At 39.5% G+C, this 17,432-nt stretch overlaps 1 protein-coding gene across 1 annotated transcript in view; it reads right to left on the bottom strand.

Moving 5' to 3' along the window:
* PIK3C2G (phosphatidylinositol-4-phosphate 3-kinase catalytic subunit type 2 gamma) overlaps positions 1-17,432 on the bottom strand; it is a 186,195-nt gene that overhangs the window by 147,490 nt on the left and 21,273 nt on the right. Inside the window, 3 exon segments of the mRNA XM_041398704.1 lie at positions 5,886-6,008; positions 10,865-10,930; positions 14,789-14,863. Of these exon segments, the coding sequence (XP_041254638.1) occupies positions 5,886-6,008; positions 10,865-10,930; positions 14,789-14,863 (264 nt within the window).

Below are 17,432 nucleotides of genomic sequence, written 5' to 3'. Positions count from 1 at the left end.
TTCCTCATGAGGGCAAGTGACAGGCACTGATGTTTTCTCCTGGTCATCAGTGACAGGACCCAGGGGAAGGACACAAAGCTGTGTCAGGGGAGGTTAAGTGGATATCAGGAAAAGTTTTTCACCCAGAGGCTGGTTCAGCACTGAACAGGCTCTCCAGGGAAATGGTGCCAAACCTCACAGAGTTCTGGAAGCACTTGGATGATGCTTTAGGGCACATGGTGTGATTCTTGGGGCATCCTCTGCAGGGACAGAGGTTGGACTTTGATGATCCATGTGGATCCCTTTCAACTCAGCATGCTCTATGGTTATATGAGCCTGATCAGACTTGTATCTACAAAGCAACACAAAAATAAGTAGCAAACCTTGACCGGAGAGACTGCAAAGATAATTCTGCATTTCAGTACTGCCTCTGGCTTGCACTGCTTGAACCCACATCCCTGTAAGATTTTCTGCCCTTCAAAGTCATTAATCCCTTTGCAGTGGGCTGAGAATGCTCCGTGTTAGTACATATGTATTCAGCATGATGCTTCTTAAAAATTACAATGCATGCAGAGGTGGCAGAAGAAATATAATGCTGGATGTACATTCTCCCTCTGGCACCCAGCTTGGAGCTGCCAGCATTTGTCTGGTGAAGATGAACAGAATAAGTTAAATGCTTACTTGAGGGAAGAAAAGCAGCATCCAGGCTGAGAATTATGTTTGCACAATCTTCATAATGCAGTGAGACAAATGGGAACGGAGACTTTTGTTCAATTCCCTCAAATTTTGGAAAGTAAACAACCTTTTGGCACGGTACTTATAATTTCAACACAGTATAGCACGCTTAATATATAGTGGATTAGTGCCTGTTCTGGCAGGATTTGATCTCCTATGACTTTTTGTGAGCTGCTGTAAGAAAGGAATGAGGGGGAAAAAAAGAGAGAGAAATGAAAAACATTAAGTATGCATCAGGCCCAGAGCCTCCCCTGAGTGGATTTGAAAATCCCAGGGTTAGGTTGGTTAGAGACTGAAATAATCACATTTACAAAGAGATGCAATCAGTTAAGAAGAAACCAACACTGGTGCCAGTTGCTTTCATAATCTCTCAACCACGGTACAAGAAAGCACAGTGCTGGCAGTGAGGAGGTAATAAGTACAATTTAATTAAAAACAGAAGATTGAAACTAAGTTTCTTTGTTTTGTTTTGGTTTTTTTTTTTTTTTACCAGAATTAAATAGAAGCACATTATTTTGTTTTGGGGTTTTGGTTTTTTGGGTTTTTTTCTTTTTCTTTTTTTTTAACCAGAATTAAATAGAAGCACATTCAATTTTTCTTTCCAAGTAGGCAAGCACATATGTACAGATAGGTATGAACAAACATACACTGGCAACCTATGTAATTTATATTGGAACAAGTAAGCAGTGGTTTCCCGGAGGCTTTATGTGCACTTGTGCCAAATGGACGTGTTAAAAAATATTCCACATAAAACCACACCATCTATTACACTAAAGCATCAGGAAACCATGTGGAAAAGCAGTCAGAATGTTTTCCTGGCACCTCTTCCTTAGCAGATGTGTAATGCTGCAGTGCTTGAAATGTAACAGGTAGCCTCAAAAATCTCAATTTGTGGGGCAGTTTACCTGCTTGTCTGAAAAAAAGCCTCTCTTCCTCCTAACAAAATATTTTGGTACTACACTGATGAACATAATAGAAACAATTTAAGTAATACGGTAAAATACAGAAATATTTTAACATTTAATAATTTCTTCAGTACCCAAAATTCACATAAAAAATGATCCTGCCATTCAATATGAGTTAAAATCAGAGAGGTTTGGGGGGGTTGCTACTCCATTGAATAACTGGCTGCTGAGTACTAATTTTGACTACATATGTTGCAACAGACAGGAAAGTTGGTCAATTTGTCTTTGCATAAATATTGACAAATAGAGATGCAATCTGATTTATTACATTTATACTCTACACGTGAGGTAGTTGCATGTGGCATTCACTGAAAAAATTCCTTTGCCCAAGGTTTTTCTCCTGGGAGGATGAGAAGCCTCAGAGAAAAAGGAAAACAATTCTTATCTCCTTTGCTTCTCCTGTGTTGTGCTCATGTGGAATGTGTTTGGAGATTGTTTCACTGGATTCTGCTGTGAGTTGTTTTCACTCTTTGGCCAATCAATGCCAAGTTGTGTCGGGACTCGCAAGAGTCACGAGATTCATTATCTTTTTAGCTTTCACTAAGTATCTTTTCTGTATTCTTTAGTATAGTATTTTTTAATATATGATAGTATTATAAAGTAATAAATTAGCCTTCTGAGCACATGGAGTCAGATGCATCATTCCTTCCTTCGTTGGGACATTTCCCAGCAAATACCACAGTTGCATATAATGTGTAATGACTATTCTCACGAAATGGGACAGTGTTCAGGTTACAAAACATGCAGGAATAGATTTTACTGCTTTTATGACATTTATAGTTCAGCTGCTGAGAAAGATGAAGCTCTTTATGGAATCAAAGCCCAACCTTTTCTGGATTGCTGAGGTCTATGGACTGTCCTAGCAGCTATTTCTCAAAGGAGCGAAAAGCCAGCAGCAGCAACAGCTTTTGAAGTCAGTTGTTAGTCAGGTCTGCTTCAGCACAGAGGGAGTCAGAGGGACAGAGGTGGCAGTCAAGGGCACAGACAGCTTTTACAGGAAGGCTTCAAGGGACAGAGAACCAGCTCAGCTAACCAAGCCTGAAAGGCAGCATTAAGAGAACAAAACCTCAATAACTGAAAAACTTTAAAGCATGAAAGTCAATCTAGGCAGTAGTTTTCAAGAGATATGTTGTTAGAATCCCTAATGCAAAGAATGCTTAGAACTTTGGGCCTGTAAGCCAAATCTCAGAATTAAACAGAGGATTTGAGACCTTAGAAGAGGCATCCAAACTTAGGTGCTAGAAAAGAGAATGTGGATTTGTAGTTTAAAGCAAAAACACGTTAAGCGGCAGAAGGTTTAAAGTTTTGGAGTTTAAGATACAGAAAAAATAAAAGTAGTTACAAAGGTAAACAAGGAGATTAGCATGCAGTACTGCAGTTTGTGTGTCATAAAATGATTGGCTAAGAAAGCTTACAGCTTACACTGTAACATGAGTCCATAAAACAAAATATTTAAGGATTAAGTCAAAAACATAAATATCCTTGTTTGGCAGTATTTTATTAGTCAATAAATCCTTAAAAAGTCTTGCAACTAAGGGTCTTGTGACTTTCTGAACCATGCAGTAAAGATGTGAGCCAAACTCACCCTCCCTGCCTGTATAGCAGATGAGAAAATAAATCACATCATCTAAAAACTCGGAGGTCTTGTCTCTAGCTCATTCAAAACTCCTTCAAAAATCCCCATAATATGTGAAGCAGCTTCTATTGAACATTAGAACAGAAAAATATTTAAGACTTTTCAATCAGGACAATCTTTTCAGCATTCAGAAGAGGCTATTCAGAACAGGATCATGTTTCTCATTACAGATGAGCACACAGTGTCATTAATTATCATCAGCCCTTATCAGCTGCAGCCTCTGGAGATCACAGCCAGGACCAGCACTCTGCTGTGCTGGAGACTGCACACAGAGATAAGGAGAGGTGTGCCTTGCTCTGAAAGGATAATCTAAACAGGTAGAACAGGAAAAGGGAAGTGTATTGCTCCCTCCATGTGAGGAAGATCATGGAAATTGCTTTGGGAGAAGTTGTAAATATTGAAGACAGTCTGTATGGTGGAGTTGGACATTTTGACATGCTGGAGAATGAGCAGGAGCAAACAGGGAACATTTGGAGCAGAGCTTTTTTGTTTCTTTCTACAACAAGATAGATCAGGTCATAATTTAATTATTTGCTTATTAATAGCCAATTCATTTCAAAAATAAAATCAATATTTGCATGACAATGACTCAGAAGACCAGCAGAAGAAAATGTGAATAAAACTAAGACTTGAAAAAGATGGCCTGTACTCTTAGGGTTTTATCCCATTATGTAATTCTGCATGGTATGTGGGGTTTTCTGACTTAGGATGAGCCCCACTAATAGGATCTGATTTGTCTCTGACCACTGCAACTATTTCTCTTCTCAAAAATAGCGAGGATGGAGCTGCAAATGGACCAAGGGATATATAAAGCAGTTGTAAGAGGTAGTTTACACATTAGGTTCACAGGGCTGACCTGAGCACTAAAAGATAAAATACACTAAATTTTTCTTACCTAAAAAAAGTTTTTAACAAATTAGTCCCAATACATTTCTTCTGCTCTAATTCCTTTCTAAAACAAAGTTCTGCTGCTTTCCTCTCTATATTTTAACTCCACCCAGCTCTTTGTTTATCTCTTAAGAAACTTTCTGGATTGAGAAAATTCTTGTCTCAAGGACAAGACACTGTTCATCCTGACACCTCTTAAAACAATCTGGAATTTAACCAAAAGCAAATCATTGAATCCCTTGTTAGTTCCTTTATCTCTTTTACTACAGTATTTACCCTCTAATATCCAAGAAGAGCTTTTCTTAAAAGGATATTCTTTTTTCCATTTGATTCCACATCATGCCAGATAAAATGTGTGCCAACACAGACTCATTTATGCAGGAATTTACCCCCAGTAGCGATTTCTAACAATTGATGCCAAAGCAGAAATTAAAAGATTTAGGATGATATAGAAGCAAGATTTGCAGTGAAGCATGAACTAGAAGGGAAGCAAGACAAGCCACTTCAGTGAATCAGCTGGTCAGGTCTGAGCAACAAACCAAAAACCCGAGAGCTGCCTTGGTTCTTCAGTCTTGGGTGTTCTTACACACAGCACAAGCCATGGGGAAAAAACAAAATCAAACCCAGCAGTAAAGAGAAAGGATAAAAGTCTTGCAGGTCGGTAATGGTCTGAAGGCAAGCATCACGTAGAGACTGGCATGTTTTTCTAAATGGTATTTACTGGGAGAAACAATGACACAAGACCATGCAAGGACTGGACAGAATTCCTCAGTGACTCTTCAAGTGTGAAGTGGGGATTTCCTTACGATGGGCAAAAAATTATCACAACTCTACAGTTACACCAGAGTAAATCCAAGTGAATAATGGCTCGGTTTTCAGATTTGCTGAGCACCTGTATCTGCAAAATGCTGACTTCAAAAGAGCTTTTGGGTGCTCAGAACTTGTATAAATCAGGTCATAGTGACTTTTCTAAGGTCATACCAAAGCAGCTGATGACCAAACTAAGGGATACTGCCCTCCGAAGTCCCAGTTCACAGTTATATAGAAACCCCTGGAAAACCCATAAGAGTATTTCAGCTAAAATCAGGACTGTGTCGTGCTAGTAACCTTTTGCATAAATAGCAGGGACATTTCAATCTGAAAAAAAAAAATCAGAGAATGACTGGGTTGGAAGAGACCTTAAGGATCATTGGGTCCAACACATGCCCTAACACCTCAACTAAACCACGGCACCAAGTGCCATATTCAATCTTTTTTTAAACACATCCAGGGATGGTGACTCCACCATCACTATTTAAATGACATTTTGGGAAGATTTTTTAAACTTACTGACAACCTGTACTAAACATCTGAAAATCTAATACTCTGAAATCACATGATTTGGTAAATAGGTGATGTGGCAAAGAAGAGATTTGTACATTGAGTAGGAACAAGAAAGAGCTGGAAGAGACTATCAGCTCCAGTTAAAGACATGGCAAATCTTCTGTTGGTCCTCTACCACATCACACATGGTCAACATTCTTTTTTTTTTTTTTTACAGTGCCTCTACCCAGCACTTGTCAAAGGGAAAACAAGACAGTAAAATGTAGCAAGACAGAAAAATTGACTTGATCAACCAAAAAAGGAGTGATACCCATTCAAGTTCCAGTCTTAAAGAGAAAAAAAGGACATGAACATGCAACTTTTACCTGTGCTTTCCCCAAAGCATGGAGTTTCCAGACTGCATCAGTGATGTCTCTGGTTTCCACGAAACACAGGACACTGCAGATGGCTTTAGCTGCTTCAATCACGTTATCAACATTATTCTGTTGATAGGAGAGAAACAGGGGGAAAAAAAGGAAGCAGTGGACACCCAGCATTGACCAGAAATACCTGACAGTAACCTTGATGGCAGTGAGGGGTAGAAAATCCTACCCTCTCAAGCAGAATTCAAACACCATGGATTTAGCCTGGCTACACTGAAATTACCACAGGCCAATATTTTCCTAAGGATAGTGACATTTCTGTTGAAGTCCAATTATCTCCCACAAAATTTATGCTAGTCAAAACCACAACAAATTTGGTATCAAGGAGTGATTCTAAGAGAAAACCTTGGTTTGGCTGAACTCCAGCAGTGTGGAAGCACTGTAAAGAAACTTCTGAGGGGACATGAAGCCAAGTGATTCACAAGCATTCTGTGAATTTATCCTCACTATTGTCTCCTACCCATTTCTGCCAGAGTTGGAAAACAGCCACGTTCCTCCTAAAAATAGATATTGTGTGGGAGGCTCCATAATCTGACACCTGTGGACTGAGTACTTTTGCAATCAGCTTTCTGTAAAATTATGTATTTAGTTAAAACCATGGAATCTTATTGATTGTAAATTTAGGTATTTTAATATTGCCATGTGGGGGGGAAAAAAAAAAGGGTTCTAGATTAAACACTTCAGGGAATTAAAAAAAAAAAAAAATTGGATCCCCAAAGGAAGGAAAACACAATATCAAGTACTCTATGTTCAGGAAAATAAATAAATAAAAAAAAATTCATGGGCTTTCTACATGATTCTATCACTTCATTAAACCTTAAAATACATTCTCTGAACAAGCAGAAGCTCTCCTAAAAATATTCTCCATGTTTCTGTAGTGATAAATGTTCCTTTTAGTGTGCTATAGCATGTGGATGTACCCATGAAACCATTTCTCTAACTCATGCATCTCATGCGTGAAAAATAAAAACTGTACCAAGATGAACTTTCTGTTTTCAGGCTTAAGGTCTATGCACAGACTGTACTGAGAAGGTTAACACCTGTCATTTGACAAATAAATATAAAAATATATTGAGCTTACTAATTCCACATTACCTGCTTTGAGCAGAACTAAAGCCAGAATGATTTAAGGTCATTTGACAAATAAATATAAAAATATATTGAGCTTACTAATTCCACATTACCTTTGAGCAGAACTAAAGCTGGAATGATTTACATGAAATCTCCACAAATATCTGATGGTCAGATTCTTTTAAACATAAAGTTGTTAGGGGTTTTTTTACTAATTAAGAACACAAACCTTTTCACACTACAGGTTCTAGAGAGGAAAAGGCTGACTGTGATCTCCTGAGAATTTTAGGCCCTCCTTGGGACTGAACTTGATTGACTGCTCAATGGTATGGCTTTGCTATGTGTAACCCTGACAACTCCAAAACATTAGCAATGCTGGTTTACTCTGATTTCTTGAAGAAATAAATGAGTATATGTGTATGTATATATATATAATTTACTCTATAGAGTTTTTAATTAATATTAAATATCATTCCGATTTTGCATTTGATTTCAATAAGTATTAATTTTGAATTTTTCTTCTTCACAAGCAGAGATGTATTATTGGAAGAAGGAATTTTGTGCCTATAAATACAGCTCTGCAGGGTAATTTCTGAGCAGAAACAAGCAATAGACATACACAAAAGTAACCCTTAAACAGAGAAACAGCTCTCTGGATGGAGAAAAATAAAAACAAAAACCCAAACCCACCCACAGTTTATGTATTTTTGTACATATATATAAATGCTGTTCCATAAAGAGAATTAGTGCCTTGAAGAATGTATCAATTTCTGTTTAGTATGCTATTCTGTTTATAGATAAGCTATCAAAGTATTAATATTTATAGCAGCTACTTTACCATACACTTTATTTTTATGGTAGCTACTTCTAAGGATCATATAGCAGATGAAGAAGTGTAAGCACACAAAATGATGTGATACTGAATACTACACATGATGACTTCTTCCACACTACTTCTCTGCTGGGATATTATCATGTAAAGAGTTCTCTTTTTTTCATGTAAAGGGTTCTTTTTTCATGTGTAGACACATGACATTGGTTTTTGTCCAAAAGAAAAGAAGATGGAGATTTACTTCTTACAAAAATTTTACATCTTCTGAAATTCCAAAGGAACTACAGTCAACAACGTGTAATTTTTCCCCCCTTCTACATATTTAAATAGAGCAGAACCTTAGAAGAATATTTTGGTGTTTCAATAATTTATATGATTTTTAAAAAAATTATTTCATTCTACAACTTCTACACTGTGTATAAAAAATTTACAAAGTCCTCTCTACAGTAACAGTACATTTTGAATGGATTTCAAAATGAAGTGCATAAATAGTGGTTGTCAGGGCAATCAAAATTGGCTGCTTATTTGACAGCACATATTGTCTAAAAATTACATTTCAAAACTTACATTTCAGCCCGAACAGCACCAATCCCATCTTTGCACCAGACATCTTAATTATGTTTTTAAAATTTTTGTTTTATAGAGTTATTATCAATGTCAAAATTAATTTTCCATTTATTTTCCATTATTACTAATTAGATAAATAATGATAGTGGGCTTTTCTTATGAGTCAAAAATACTGGTATCCCCATATCTATAAGAAGAATAAATTTGTAAATAAGAATAAAAATGTACAAAATATTAATTTTTTTTTTCAACTGAGAATCTCAAGGTGTGTCTGGTTAAAACTGAATGCTTGAGGAACTTCCAGCTGAGGACAGAACTTCAGCAATTATGTGTGCACTTAATTTACTATCTGTGAGCAGCTCCCAGTGTCTTAAATTCCAGAGAGTGCTGAAAGTGCATTGTGGTGAACCAGAGAGGAGTAGCAACAATGCCAGCCGGGAATGGGAATAGCTTGGAAAAGTGGGAATAGCTTGGAAAAGTGGGAACAGCTTAGACAAGTGACAGAATTATTCCTGTGTAGACTTGGGATAAGGGGGAGTGACAATGACCCCAATTTTAGACCTTCTCTAAGCAATCTAATCAGAAGTTAGAGAAAATAAGTAAACAAGGATTCAAAGCTCCAATAAAGGGGTCTCATTTTCTGTTTTGTTTACTGCATATTTATGAATGTTACTCGTTACATTAGAGCTCCACCATTTTTTGAGCCACTAATTAAAGCAAATCATACTTCATGATTATAGGTTTGAAACATCTTGGGACACTGATGCCTGTGAATGAAAATATCCATGATATGACCTACGTCATTAGCTGGCAATCCTGCTCTTTTAAGCAATTCATATGAGCTTATTGAGTGTCCCTAAGTGGAAAAGACCTTACTAAAAAAAACCCCAAACTACAGAAAAATTTACCTCTAGACACACACATATTTGTTGGACGGTATGAATATTTGAAAAATGTACTTCCTTCCCTTTATAAAAAGTTAATGGTTTCAAGAAATTGCTTACTCAATGTAAAAATCTTTAGCAAAAACAAATTTAGGAATGCTTCAATATAGGTCTGAGGAATATCTGCACGGTGTCAGTTGCAGAGGGTGGATTGCAAAGTCTCATTAATGTTGAGGTAATGGCTTTTTTTGAATTTAGAATCCTCTTCCTTTAGGCCCTAAAATTTGAAGTGAATGTAAATAACTACCCTGGTGGGTGTACTTCAGTAAAGAAAAATACATGTGCATTTGAGCTTGGGGACCTAACTTTTCCAAATGGTTATGACTGCATCACATTTTATACAGTAAACACTTCCCTTTGAGATGATGCTTACAAAGGAAAATTCAGCAAATACCTGCACAGTATCAGACTCAGAGCTTTACTTTTTAGCCAGGCACAGTTCAGCAGCCTCTAAATTTGTTGTTTGCATTTTGAAAAAGCATCAAAGATTTACACAAAATGTAAAATATTTGTATATATCTATATTATGTATTTATAAATGTTATATATTATTGATATATATGTATTTGTGTATGTGTCTGTATGTTGAGGTGGATTTCTATATATGTGTGTATATGTATAAAATTTGTATGCAAATGTATGTTTTCTGGCTATTCAAAATAGAAATAATAATGCATCAAGAACATCCACAGGGATTAAATCCTGAACCTAAATATAGGTGACAGAGTTCTGAAGAAAAATACTCATTTTATGTTGTAACATATATTTCAAAGAAATGCATAACTTAGCATAATGAGTTCTAACTCTGGAAGGGATGCACTGGAATATTTCCATGCTACATCAGTATTCTTTGATTTTTATAAATCTTTTGTTCTTTCCAGTTTCAAACCCTAGAAAATCAGTTAACATGCCAACTTGAAAGTCAGATCAAATCAGTTATCATGCCAGCTTGGAAGGCAGATCAAATAAACATGTGGTTTCTTCCAAGGTATGGCTCAATTTGTCCTTAAAACATTGGACAGCAGAGAAGATTTCCTAAAAGAGTTTTCCTTCAAGCATGTAGCATTCAACTGGCAGCCCACAAGTCTTTAAAATAAAGCTCTTGGGAGTTTTGTTGGCTAAACTAAATCCTTCAAACTTGCTTGCATGTATATACTAAATATGTAAACGTTAGGTTTGGGGGCTTGCAAAACCAGGGACAAATTTTGCAAATCCATATAATGCATTATACCTCTACTAATTCCAAGTATTATACTGCCAACTCAAACAACTCTGATTTTATTTACAAGTTCCTTGACAAGTAGAAACAGTCACCTTTGATATTTTAAATTTGTAGCACTTTCTTCCTAACCTCAGACCAAGTTTTATTAGGGGAATTTATATCCTTTCAAAGTCAGATTAAGCCATCTTAATTAAAAGTCTTCCTTAATTGCATCTAAGATTAATAATTAGATACATTTCATGTAGAAGTTAATGCTTTTCTGGTGTAACAAACTGAAAACAAATACCTCATTTTGCAGTAGATATTCCACTTGACCTCTGTAGTTGATAATAACAGAGACAAGGTTCTGCAAAGAAATCAGGAAAAAAAAGGAAACAACATCAAGTTAATAAGAACTAGATGAAGAGAACAGGTTTGGTTTTGTTTTTTGTTGGTTTTTTTTTTTTCTTTTAAATTCTAGACATTTGAAACAATTTGACAATTATTTTATATTAGTATAAAATAAAGCCAAGTGCTTATGCAGACATTATGCAGTTGAGCCTGGATGTCCCTGGATTTTTGGTAGGCATTTGCCACAAAGAATAGATACAAAAAGTCTATTTACACATGAAGATGCAAGTTTCCCAAGTTAAAGAACTCCAATAAGTGATTTGCTGTTCCAATGTCTATTGCAGTTCACTCCCCATTTATTTTACTCTTTATGGTTAAGCAAGTTAAAGAAGGATGGACTCAAGTACATGCTACATTCTTACAGCTAGACTTATCTTAAGGCTCTTTTCCAACGTAAATGATTTTATGATCCAATGCCTTCTGTCTCAATCACTTCACAGACTTAAGCTGCACAGAATCAGATAAAACATCTGCCCAAGATCTGGAAAATCTCAACACTTCCAAAGCACAGGCTAAGTCCCAAGTACAAAAGTATGTTATAAAACAGGACAGCGTTGCTACATAACCCATGAAACTTAATTTGCAGGCAGTTCTCAAGCTGACATGCTCAAACTGTTTCAGCACCTGCTTTTCCATAGCATTTCCTAAGCAGTAAAATTTGTTTTACTTCTGTAGAGAGCCACTCACCACTCTGGTTCTATGCCTTTGTCATGCCATAAAAACTGCCACAAAATTTGTACAGGCAGATTGCTGAGTCTTAGCAAAGCTTCACTAAATTAATTAGGATTATAAAGAGAAGCATGCACCTTTCTGCCCTAAACTTCTCGACTGATGCTTCAGCTGTAAATCTCACACTTTTAAAACCACAGGCTACAAGTGCCATCCCCAACAGATAACCACATTCAGATTTTTGCTTTTAAGAAGTATTTGTGTAACTTTCTGTGTTTCAAGAACTGTGAAATGTTCTTCATTTGTCAGCTGGAAGAAAACAAAAACAGGTGCCTGTGAGACCATTGCTAAGGCATCATCCTGGCAGGCCTCCTCTGTAGGGTCAAATCATCAGGAAAGGGTAGGGAAACCTTAATTCCCAGTTTCACACCTTGCCTAGCCCACTGATTAGTAAAAAGGACACATCGTTACCTTGGTGGCCATCAGAGGTAGTTGTGGTTTGCTCATGCTTATATGAAAAAGTGGAAATTGCAATTTAAATTCTTTCTTTGTTGTTTGTTTTACTCTATCACTTTATTCCTGCCTTTTAAATTCTACTCTTACTTCCCAGACCAATCTTTTATTAAGGTTCTTCCTCTTCAGAAGGCTTAGAAGAAATATCCCCCCACTCTTCCTTCCCCATTGTAGTCTGGTAGCTAGAAGTCCCAAAAGTATTTTGACTTTTTTTTCAGAGCTTCGAAGCAAATCAACTATTCATAGAGCAAATGTGTGTGTCCTCATGTATTTTAGTTGGGCCAACTGAGCAATCAGAATTTAGAATTGCAAGTGCAACCCAAAGTACAGGTTTTATGGTACATGATTAGATTTTCACGGCAGGAAAAGAAGACTCATTGCACTGAAATAACCACATGGAATGGAGAAAAGTTAAGTGGCCTTCCCTGTGCTGATACCACAGTGCATTTCCCTGGAGATGCCAAATACTCACTTCCTCCTACAGGTACTTTTGCCTTTACAGCTTTTTATTTCCAATCTGCACTGGCTTTATCTAGCCAGGCAGTTTGTATGTGGAGCAGCTGCCTGGAAATTCCTCCTGTAATCCTGTTAAATCATAGCTAATACAAGTTGTCACTCTGCTTTGACCGAGTCTTCAGGCGTAACATCTTTTTCAGAGCCTTACCCAGCTCAAAAATATATCTGAACATATGAGCTTGCCTTGTTGTATTTTTCCATGGAGGTGAGCATGTTTATTAGCGTGGTTGGTCAAAATGCAGGTTAAAATGCAGAATAATTTCCTAAATTACAATGCTAGTTCAGAAAATTAGCATATTTTCCATCAGTTTATTTTCCCCTGGAGAATTTTTGGCATAAAGTAGCCATAATTTTGCATCATTAATAGGAAACAAACCCAGCAAGTTGTAATGATGATTGAAATACCCCTACTAATGCTATCGCGTGTCCTTGTGTGCCAGATAACTAATAATACCCATATCTTATCACACAGACATACTTCATACTTGTGCATCATTATAGCTGTGTATAAATATGGCAAGCCTAACCAGCTCGTGAACATTTAGTACTTCTTTGACGTAAAGGACATTTTTTTTTTAGCTTTTAGCAAGTCAATATGGTGCAAGAGTTTTGAAAAGGAAATCAGAAAAGCACAAACAGGAGAGGCAGTCTTAGCTCCCAGCTGGTCTATATGGCAGGAGGATGACAAGTACATAGCATGGACTTGCAACTTTCATTTTTCAGTCTCCTGGAAATGCTAGGTTCCCCTTCTAAAATGCTGTTTATCACCCTTCTGCCTCACTAAACAAAACCCAAATGCATGACTGGCCCCAGAGGGTTGTGGTGAATGGAATTGTTGGGAGCTGCTCCCATGTGATTGTCCTGAGTTGGGGAGAGGCAGTCTTAGCTCCCAGCTGGTCTATATGGCAGGAGGATGACAAGTACATAGCATGGACTTGCAACTTTCATTTTTCAGTCTCCTGGAAATGCTAGGTTCCCCTTCTAAAATGCTGTTTATCACCCTTCTGCCTCACTAAACAAAACCCAAATGCATGACTGGCCCCAGAGGGTTGTGGTGAATTGTTGGGAGCTGTTTCCATGTGATTGTGCTGAGTTGGGCCCCTCATGACAAGAAGGACATTGAGGTGCTGGAGTGTGTCCAGAAAAGGCAGCAGAGCTGGGGATGGGTCTGGAGAACAGTTCTAATGTGGAGAGGGAGATGGGATTGCTTAGTCTGGAAAAAAGGGACCCACAGCAAATGGTTCTCTCCTGCAGACATCCTCTGTGCTACTAAATTTCATATACTTGCCATCTGTAAAATACATGTTTTCTACTGAGATCTTTAGAGCAAGGACCAGAATGGAAATTTGGGCCATGCTCCTAGGAAGCCAGATGGGTCCTCAGTAAGCACCAGGTACCCCTCTCAAATGAGTCACTACCCCTCTGTTTCCCTCCATCTCCCAAATGACAGGTGTGTCATTTAAATCTACTATTGTTGGCAAAGTACTTTATAACACAGTGATGAAAAACATAAAAAATGTCAACAGCTTCTTTACCTAAAATTAGAATTTATCTAAATGGAGTATAATTAAAAATGAATGAGGAATCTATCTCATTTTGTGTTTGTCCATCACAGACTGGCTTTACAATCACCTTCATTTTGACTGCTAAGTTAAAGGATCATCATAGTTAGTCTCCATTAAAAAATAAAACAAAAAAAATTTAACAAAAGTTTAAAGATCACTGAACTCTGAAAATATAGTTCTAATGAACAGCAAACCTAGTGCTTTTACAATATTTAATGTCAAAACTTCTCTAACGGCAACATACACGTGAAGATTTTGACACCTTCAATCATGGGAATCTTTGGGAAAAAAATGAAACCTTCAATGAAAACTTCAGTAACACGAAAAGAAGACAATGGGGAAAAATTACATGGATCCAAAAAACATTGATTTTTGCTAAGCAACAACTAAGGTCTAGAAAAGAAAAAGTCTGAACTATTGAAATATTGAACCAATTGTCTTTCTCATTGGTATCATTCCTGTCCCCAGTAGTTCCCAGAATTGTCCTTTGGTGCAAGGAAGCTTCCTAGAAATATGAACAATTACAAACATAAATACTGCTGAAGAGCAGCTTACCGAATCAGTCTCCAGGCACAAGTGTCTTCTAACAGCTCATTCACACAGAACCTTCTTTGGTCATCCACACACTGTGGAAGAGAGGTGTATGGTGAGATGCATTACTCTGATAAAGAAGAATATTGGAGACATTAACATGGTATTTTCCAAAGTCAGAAAGTTCTCAATCATGTTCAGGATGTTTTGATCTGAAATTTTATTTGGTGAATATTTTATGTTACGCTGGGTGACACTATACAGGTACCAGTTGGGCCAAGAGTGTTCAGGAAACCAAGCTAGCTGGATTTAGAAATAGAACTTTAAATTAGATTCAGTGGGGGAACAGGATGTGCTTGCATGCAGGCAGGGAGAGTGGAGGCAGTGGGATATTTCAGTGCCCTGCCTACATGGCAAACATGAAGAAGACAGGCAACGTGGCCTAGGGCATACATCAATTCTGCTTTGGTTTCACACTGAGGTGGGCCAGAGGGAGAGATGGTGCACACTTAGAGGTGAGCTGTAAGGGGAAGCATCACCCTGGGCAGCTGAGAGGCTTGGCCACTTGAGGGATCTGGGTATTTTTTCCACCAGCTTTTGCTGTGCCAGAAAATAAGGTATTTTATTAAGTATGTCAGTAACAAGTGGGTGTCCAAAGAAAACATGTTCATTGATGAAGATGGTCCCACTGGCAAACGGTTGCACAGAAAAAGCAGAGGACTTTAGGGCTTGTTTTGCCTCGTTTTTAATGCTATTGATAAACCTGGGGCTTCCCAGCCCTCTCAGCTGGAGGAGCACAGCTACAGCAACAGTGATCTGCCCTTTGCAGACACTGGAATTGTAAGGGTTCAGCTGCAGCAGTTGAATGTTCTTAAGTCATACAGAGCCTTGGTGGGATTCATCCCAGAGTAAAGGAAAAGAAAGAAGGGGAGAAGAGAAAGGAACACAGTCATTTGCCAGGGATCTAGAGCAATCATCTAGTGCAACAGCTGGATTACAAATCACCAATTATGGATCCAATCTGACAATGGATTAATCTAACAATGGGCTACAATGTCACAGATGACCCAACATTCTGTGCCAGCTGGGTCAGCCCAGGATTGCTCCCAGCCCTAGCACATCCAGGCAGTGTGAACACCCAGGAGGTGCACTCTCAGCAGCAGAGGGGGACTGGGAGGGCAAATCTCCCCCTGGGCAGCTGGGAGGCTTTTCCTCTGGGAATTTCCACCATTCACACCCTCAGGGCACCCCTGTCCCTGTGCTTGTGTGACACTCAGTGCTGGGAGGCTTTCCCTCTTGAAAGACCTGGACATTTCCACCATTTACCCACAGGGTAGGCCCTGTCCCTTTGCTTGTGCGACACCCAGTGCAGCTGGGAGGCTTTTCCTCTTGAAGGATGTGGGCATTGCCACCATTCAGCCTTTGTCCCTTTGCTCGTGTGACACTCAGTGCTGGGAGGCTTTCCCTCTTGAAGGACTTGGGCATTTCCACCATTTATCCCCAGGGTAGCCCCTTTGCTCCCCTCTTGAAAGACCTGGACATTTCCACCATTCAGCCCTTGTCCCTTTGCTCGTGTGACACTCAGTGCCGGGAGGTTTCCCTCTTGAAAGACCTGGGCATTTCCACCATTCATCCCCAGGGTGGGCCCTTTGCTGGTGTGACACCCGGTGCTCCAGCACTGGCAAGAGCAGCTCAACACCCTGAGCAAGCCCCTCGTGCCAGCCGAGCTCCAGCACTCTGCACACATCCCCTGGCAGGACATGGCATCCACTGCCAAGGAAGACACGGGGCAGAGCAGCTCTGGCCGAGCGCAGGCAGCAGTGCCGCAGGCCGCAGAGGACGTGCAGTGCCCCATCTGCCTGGGCCCCATGAGGAGGCCGGCCTTCGTCACCTACTGCATGCACAAGTTCTGCCTCGGCTGCATCCAGCAGTGGGCCAGGGCCAGGGCCAGCTGCCCCGTGTGCCGGCAGCCCATGGAGCAGCTGCTGCACTCCGTGCGAGGGGACGGCGACTACAGCGAGTGCGCCGTGGGCCCGGCCGCCCGCCCGCACAGGAGGGGGGACGCCGAGAGGGACTTGCAGGCCGTGATGGAGGCCATGCTGTGGGCAATGCAAGAGCAGCAGCAGCGCTGGGCTGCCAGAAGCAGGCCTGTGGACACTGAGAGCACCCAGAGGCAGGAAGCAGCTCCAGGGCCCTCCAGAACCCATTCCCAGCAGGCTCCCGCAGCCTCACACGAGGTGACCCCACTGAGAGAAGGTGAGAGTCCAGCTGGCCCTGCTGCTGCTCCTCTGGAACCACAAAATGGCACTGAATGACTTCGGCTTCTCAGCATCCCCTCTTGTGCTTCATCCAATAAACTGTACGGTTCATTCCAGAGTGTGCATTTCGTGACCAAAGAATGTTTCTGGGTCCACAAGGCCTCAGAAATTCACTGCAGAGCACTAAAGGACCTAGCTGATCTCATGGCTGGATCCTCTCAATTTGTGCATTTCGTGACCAAAGAATGTTTCTGGGTCCACAAGGCCTCAGTGGGATTCACTGCAGAGCACTAAAGGATCTCATGGCTGGATCCTCTCAATCCTCTTCCAAAGTCTAAGGAGGTCCCAGCTGACTGGAAGTTAGTCAATGTCATTTGGATTTACAAGAAGGGCACAAGGAAATGTA

Source organism: Onychostruthus taczanowskii, unplaced genomic scaffold (genome assembly GCF_017590055.1).
Source record: "Onychostruthus taczanowskii isolate IOZ18803 unplaced genomic scaffold, ASM1759005v1 scaffold15, whole genome shotgun sequence".
Lineage (NCBI taxonomy): Eukaryota > Metazoa > Chordata > Aves > Passeriformes > Passeridae > Onychostruthus > Onychostruthus taczanowskii.
This window is presented reverse-complemented; position numbering and strand designations above follow the sequence as displayed.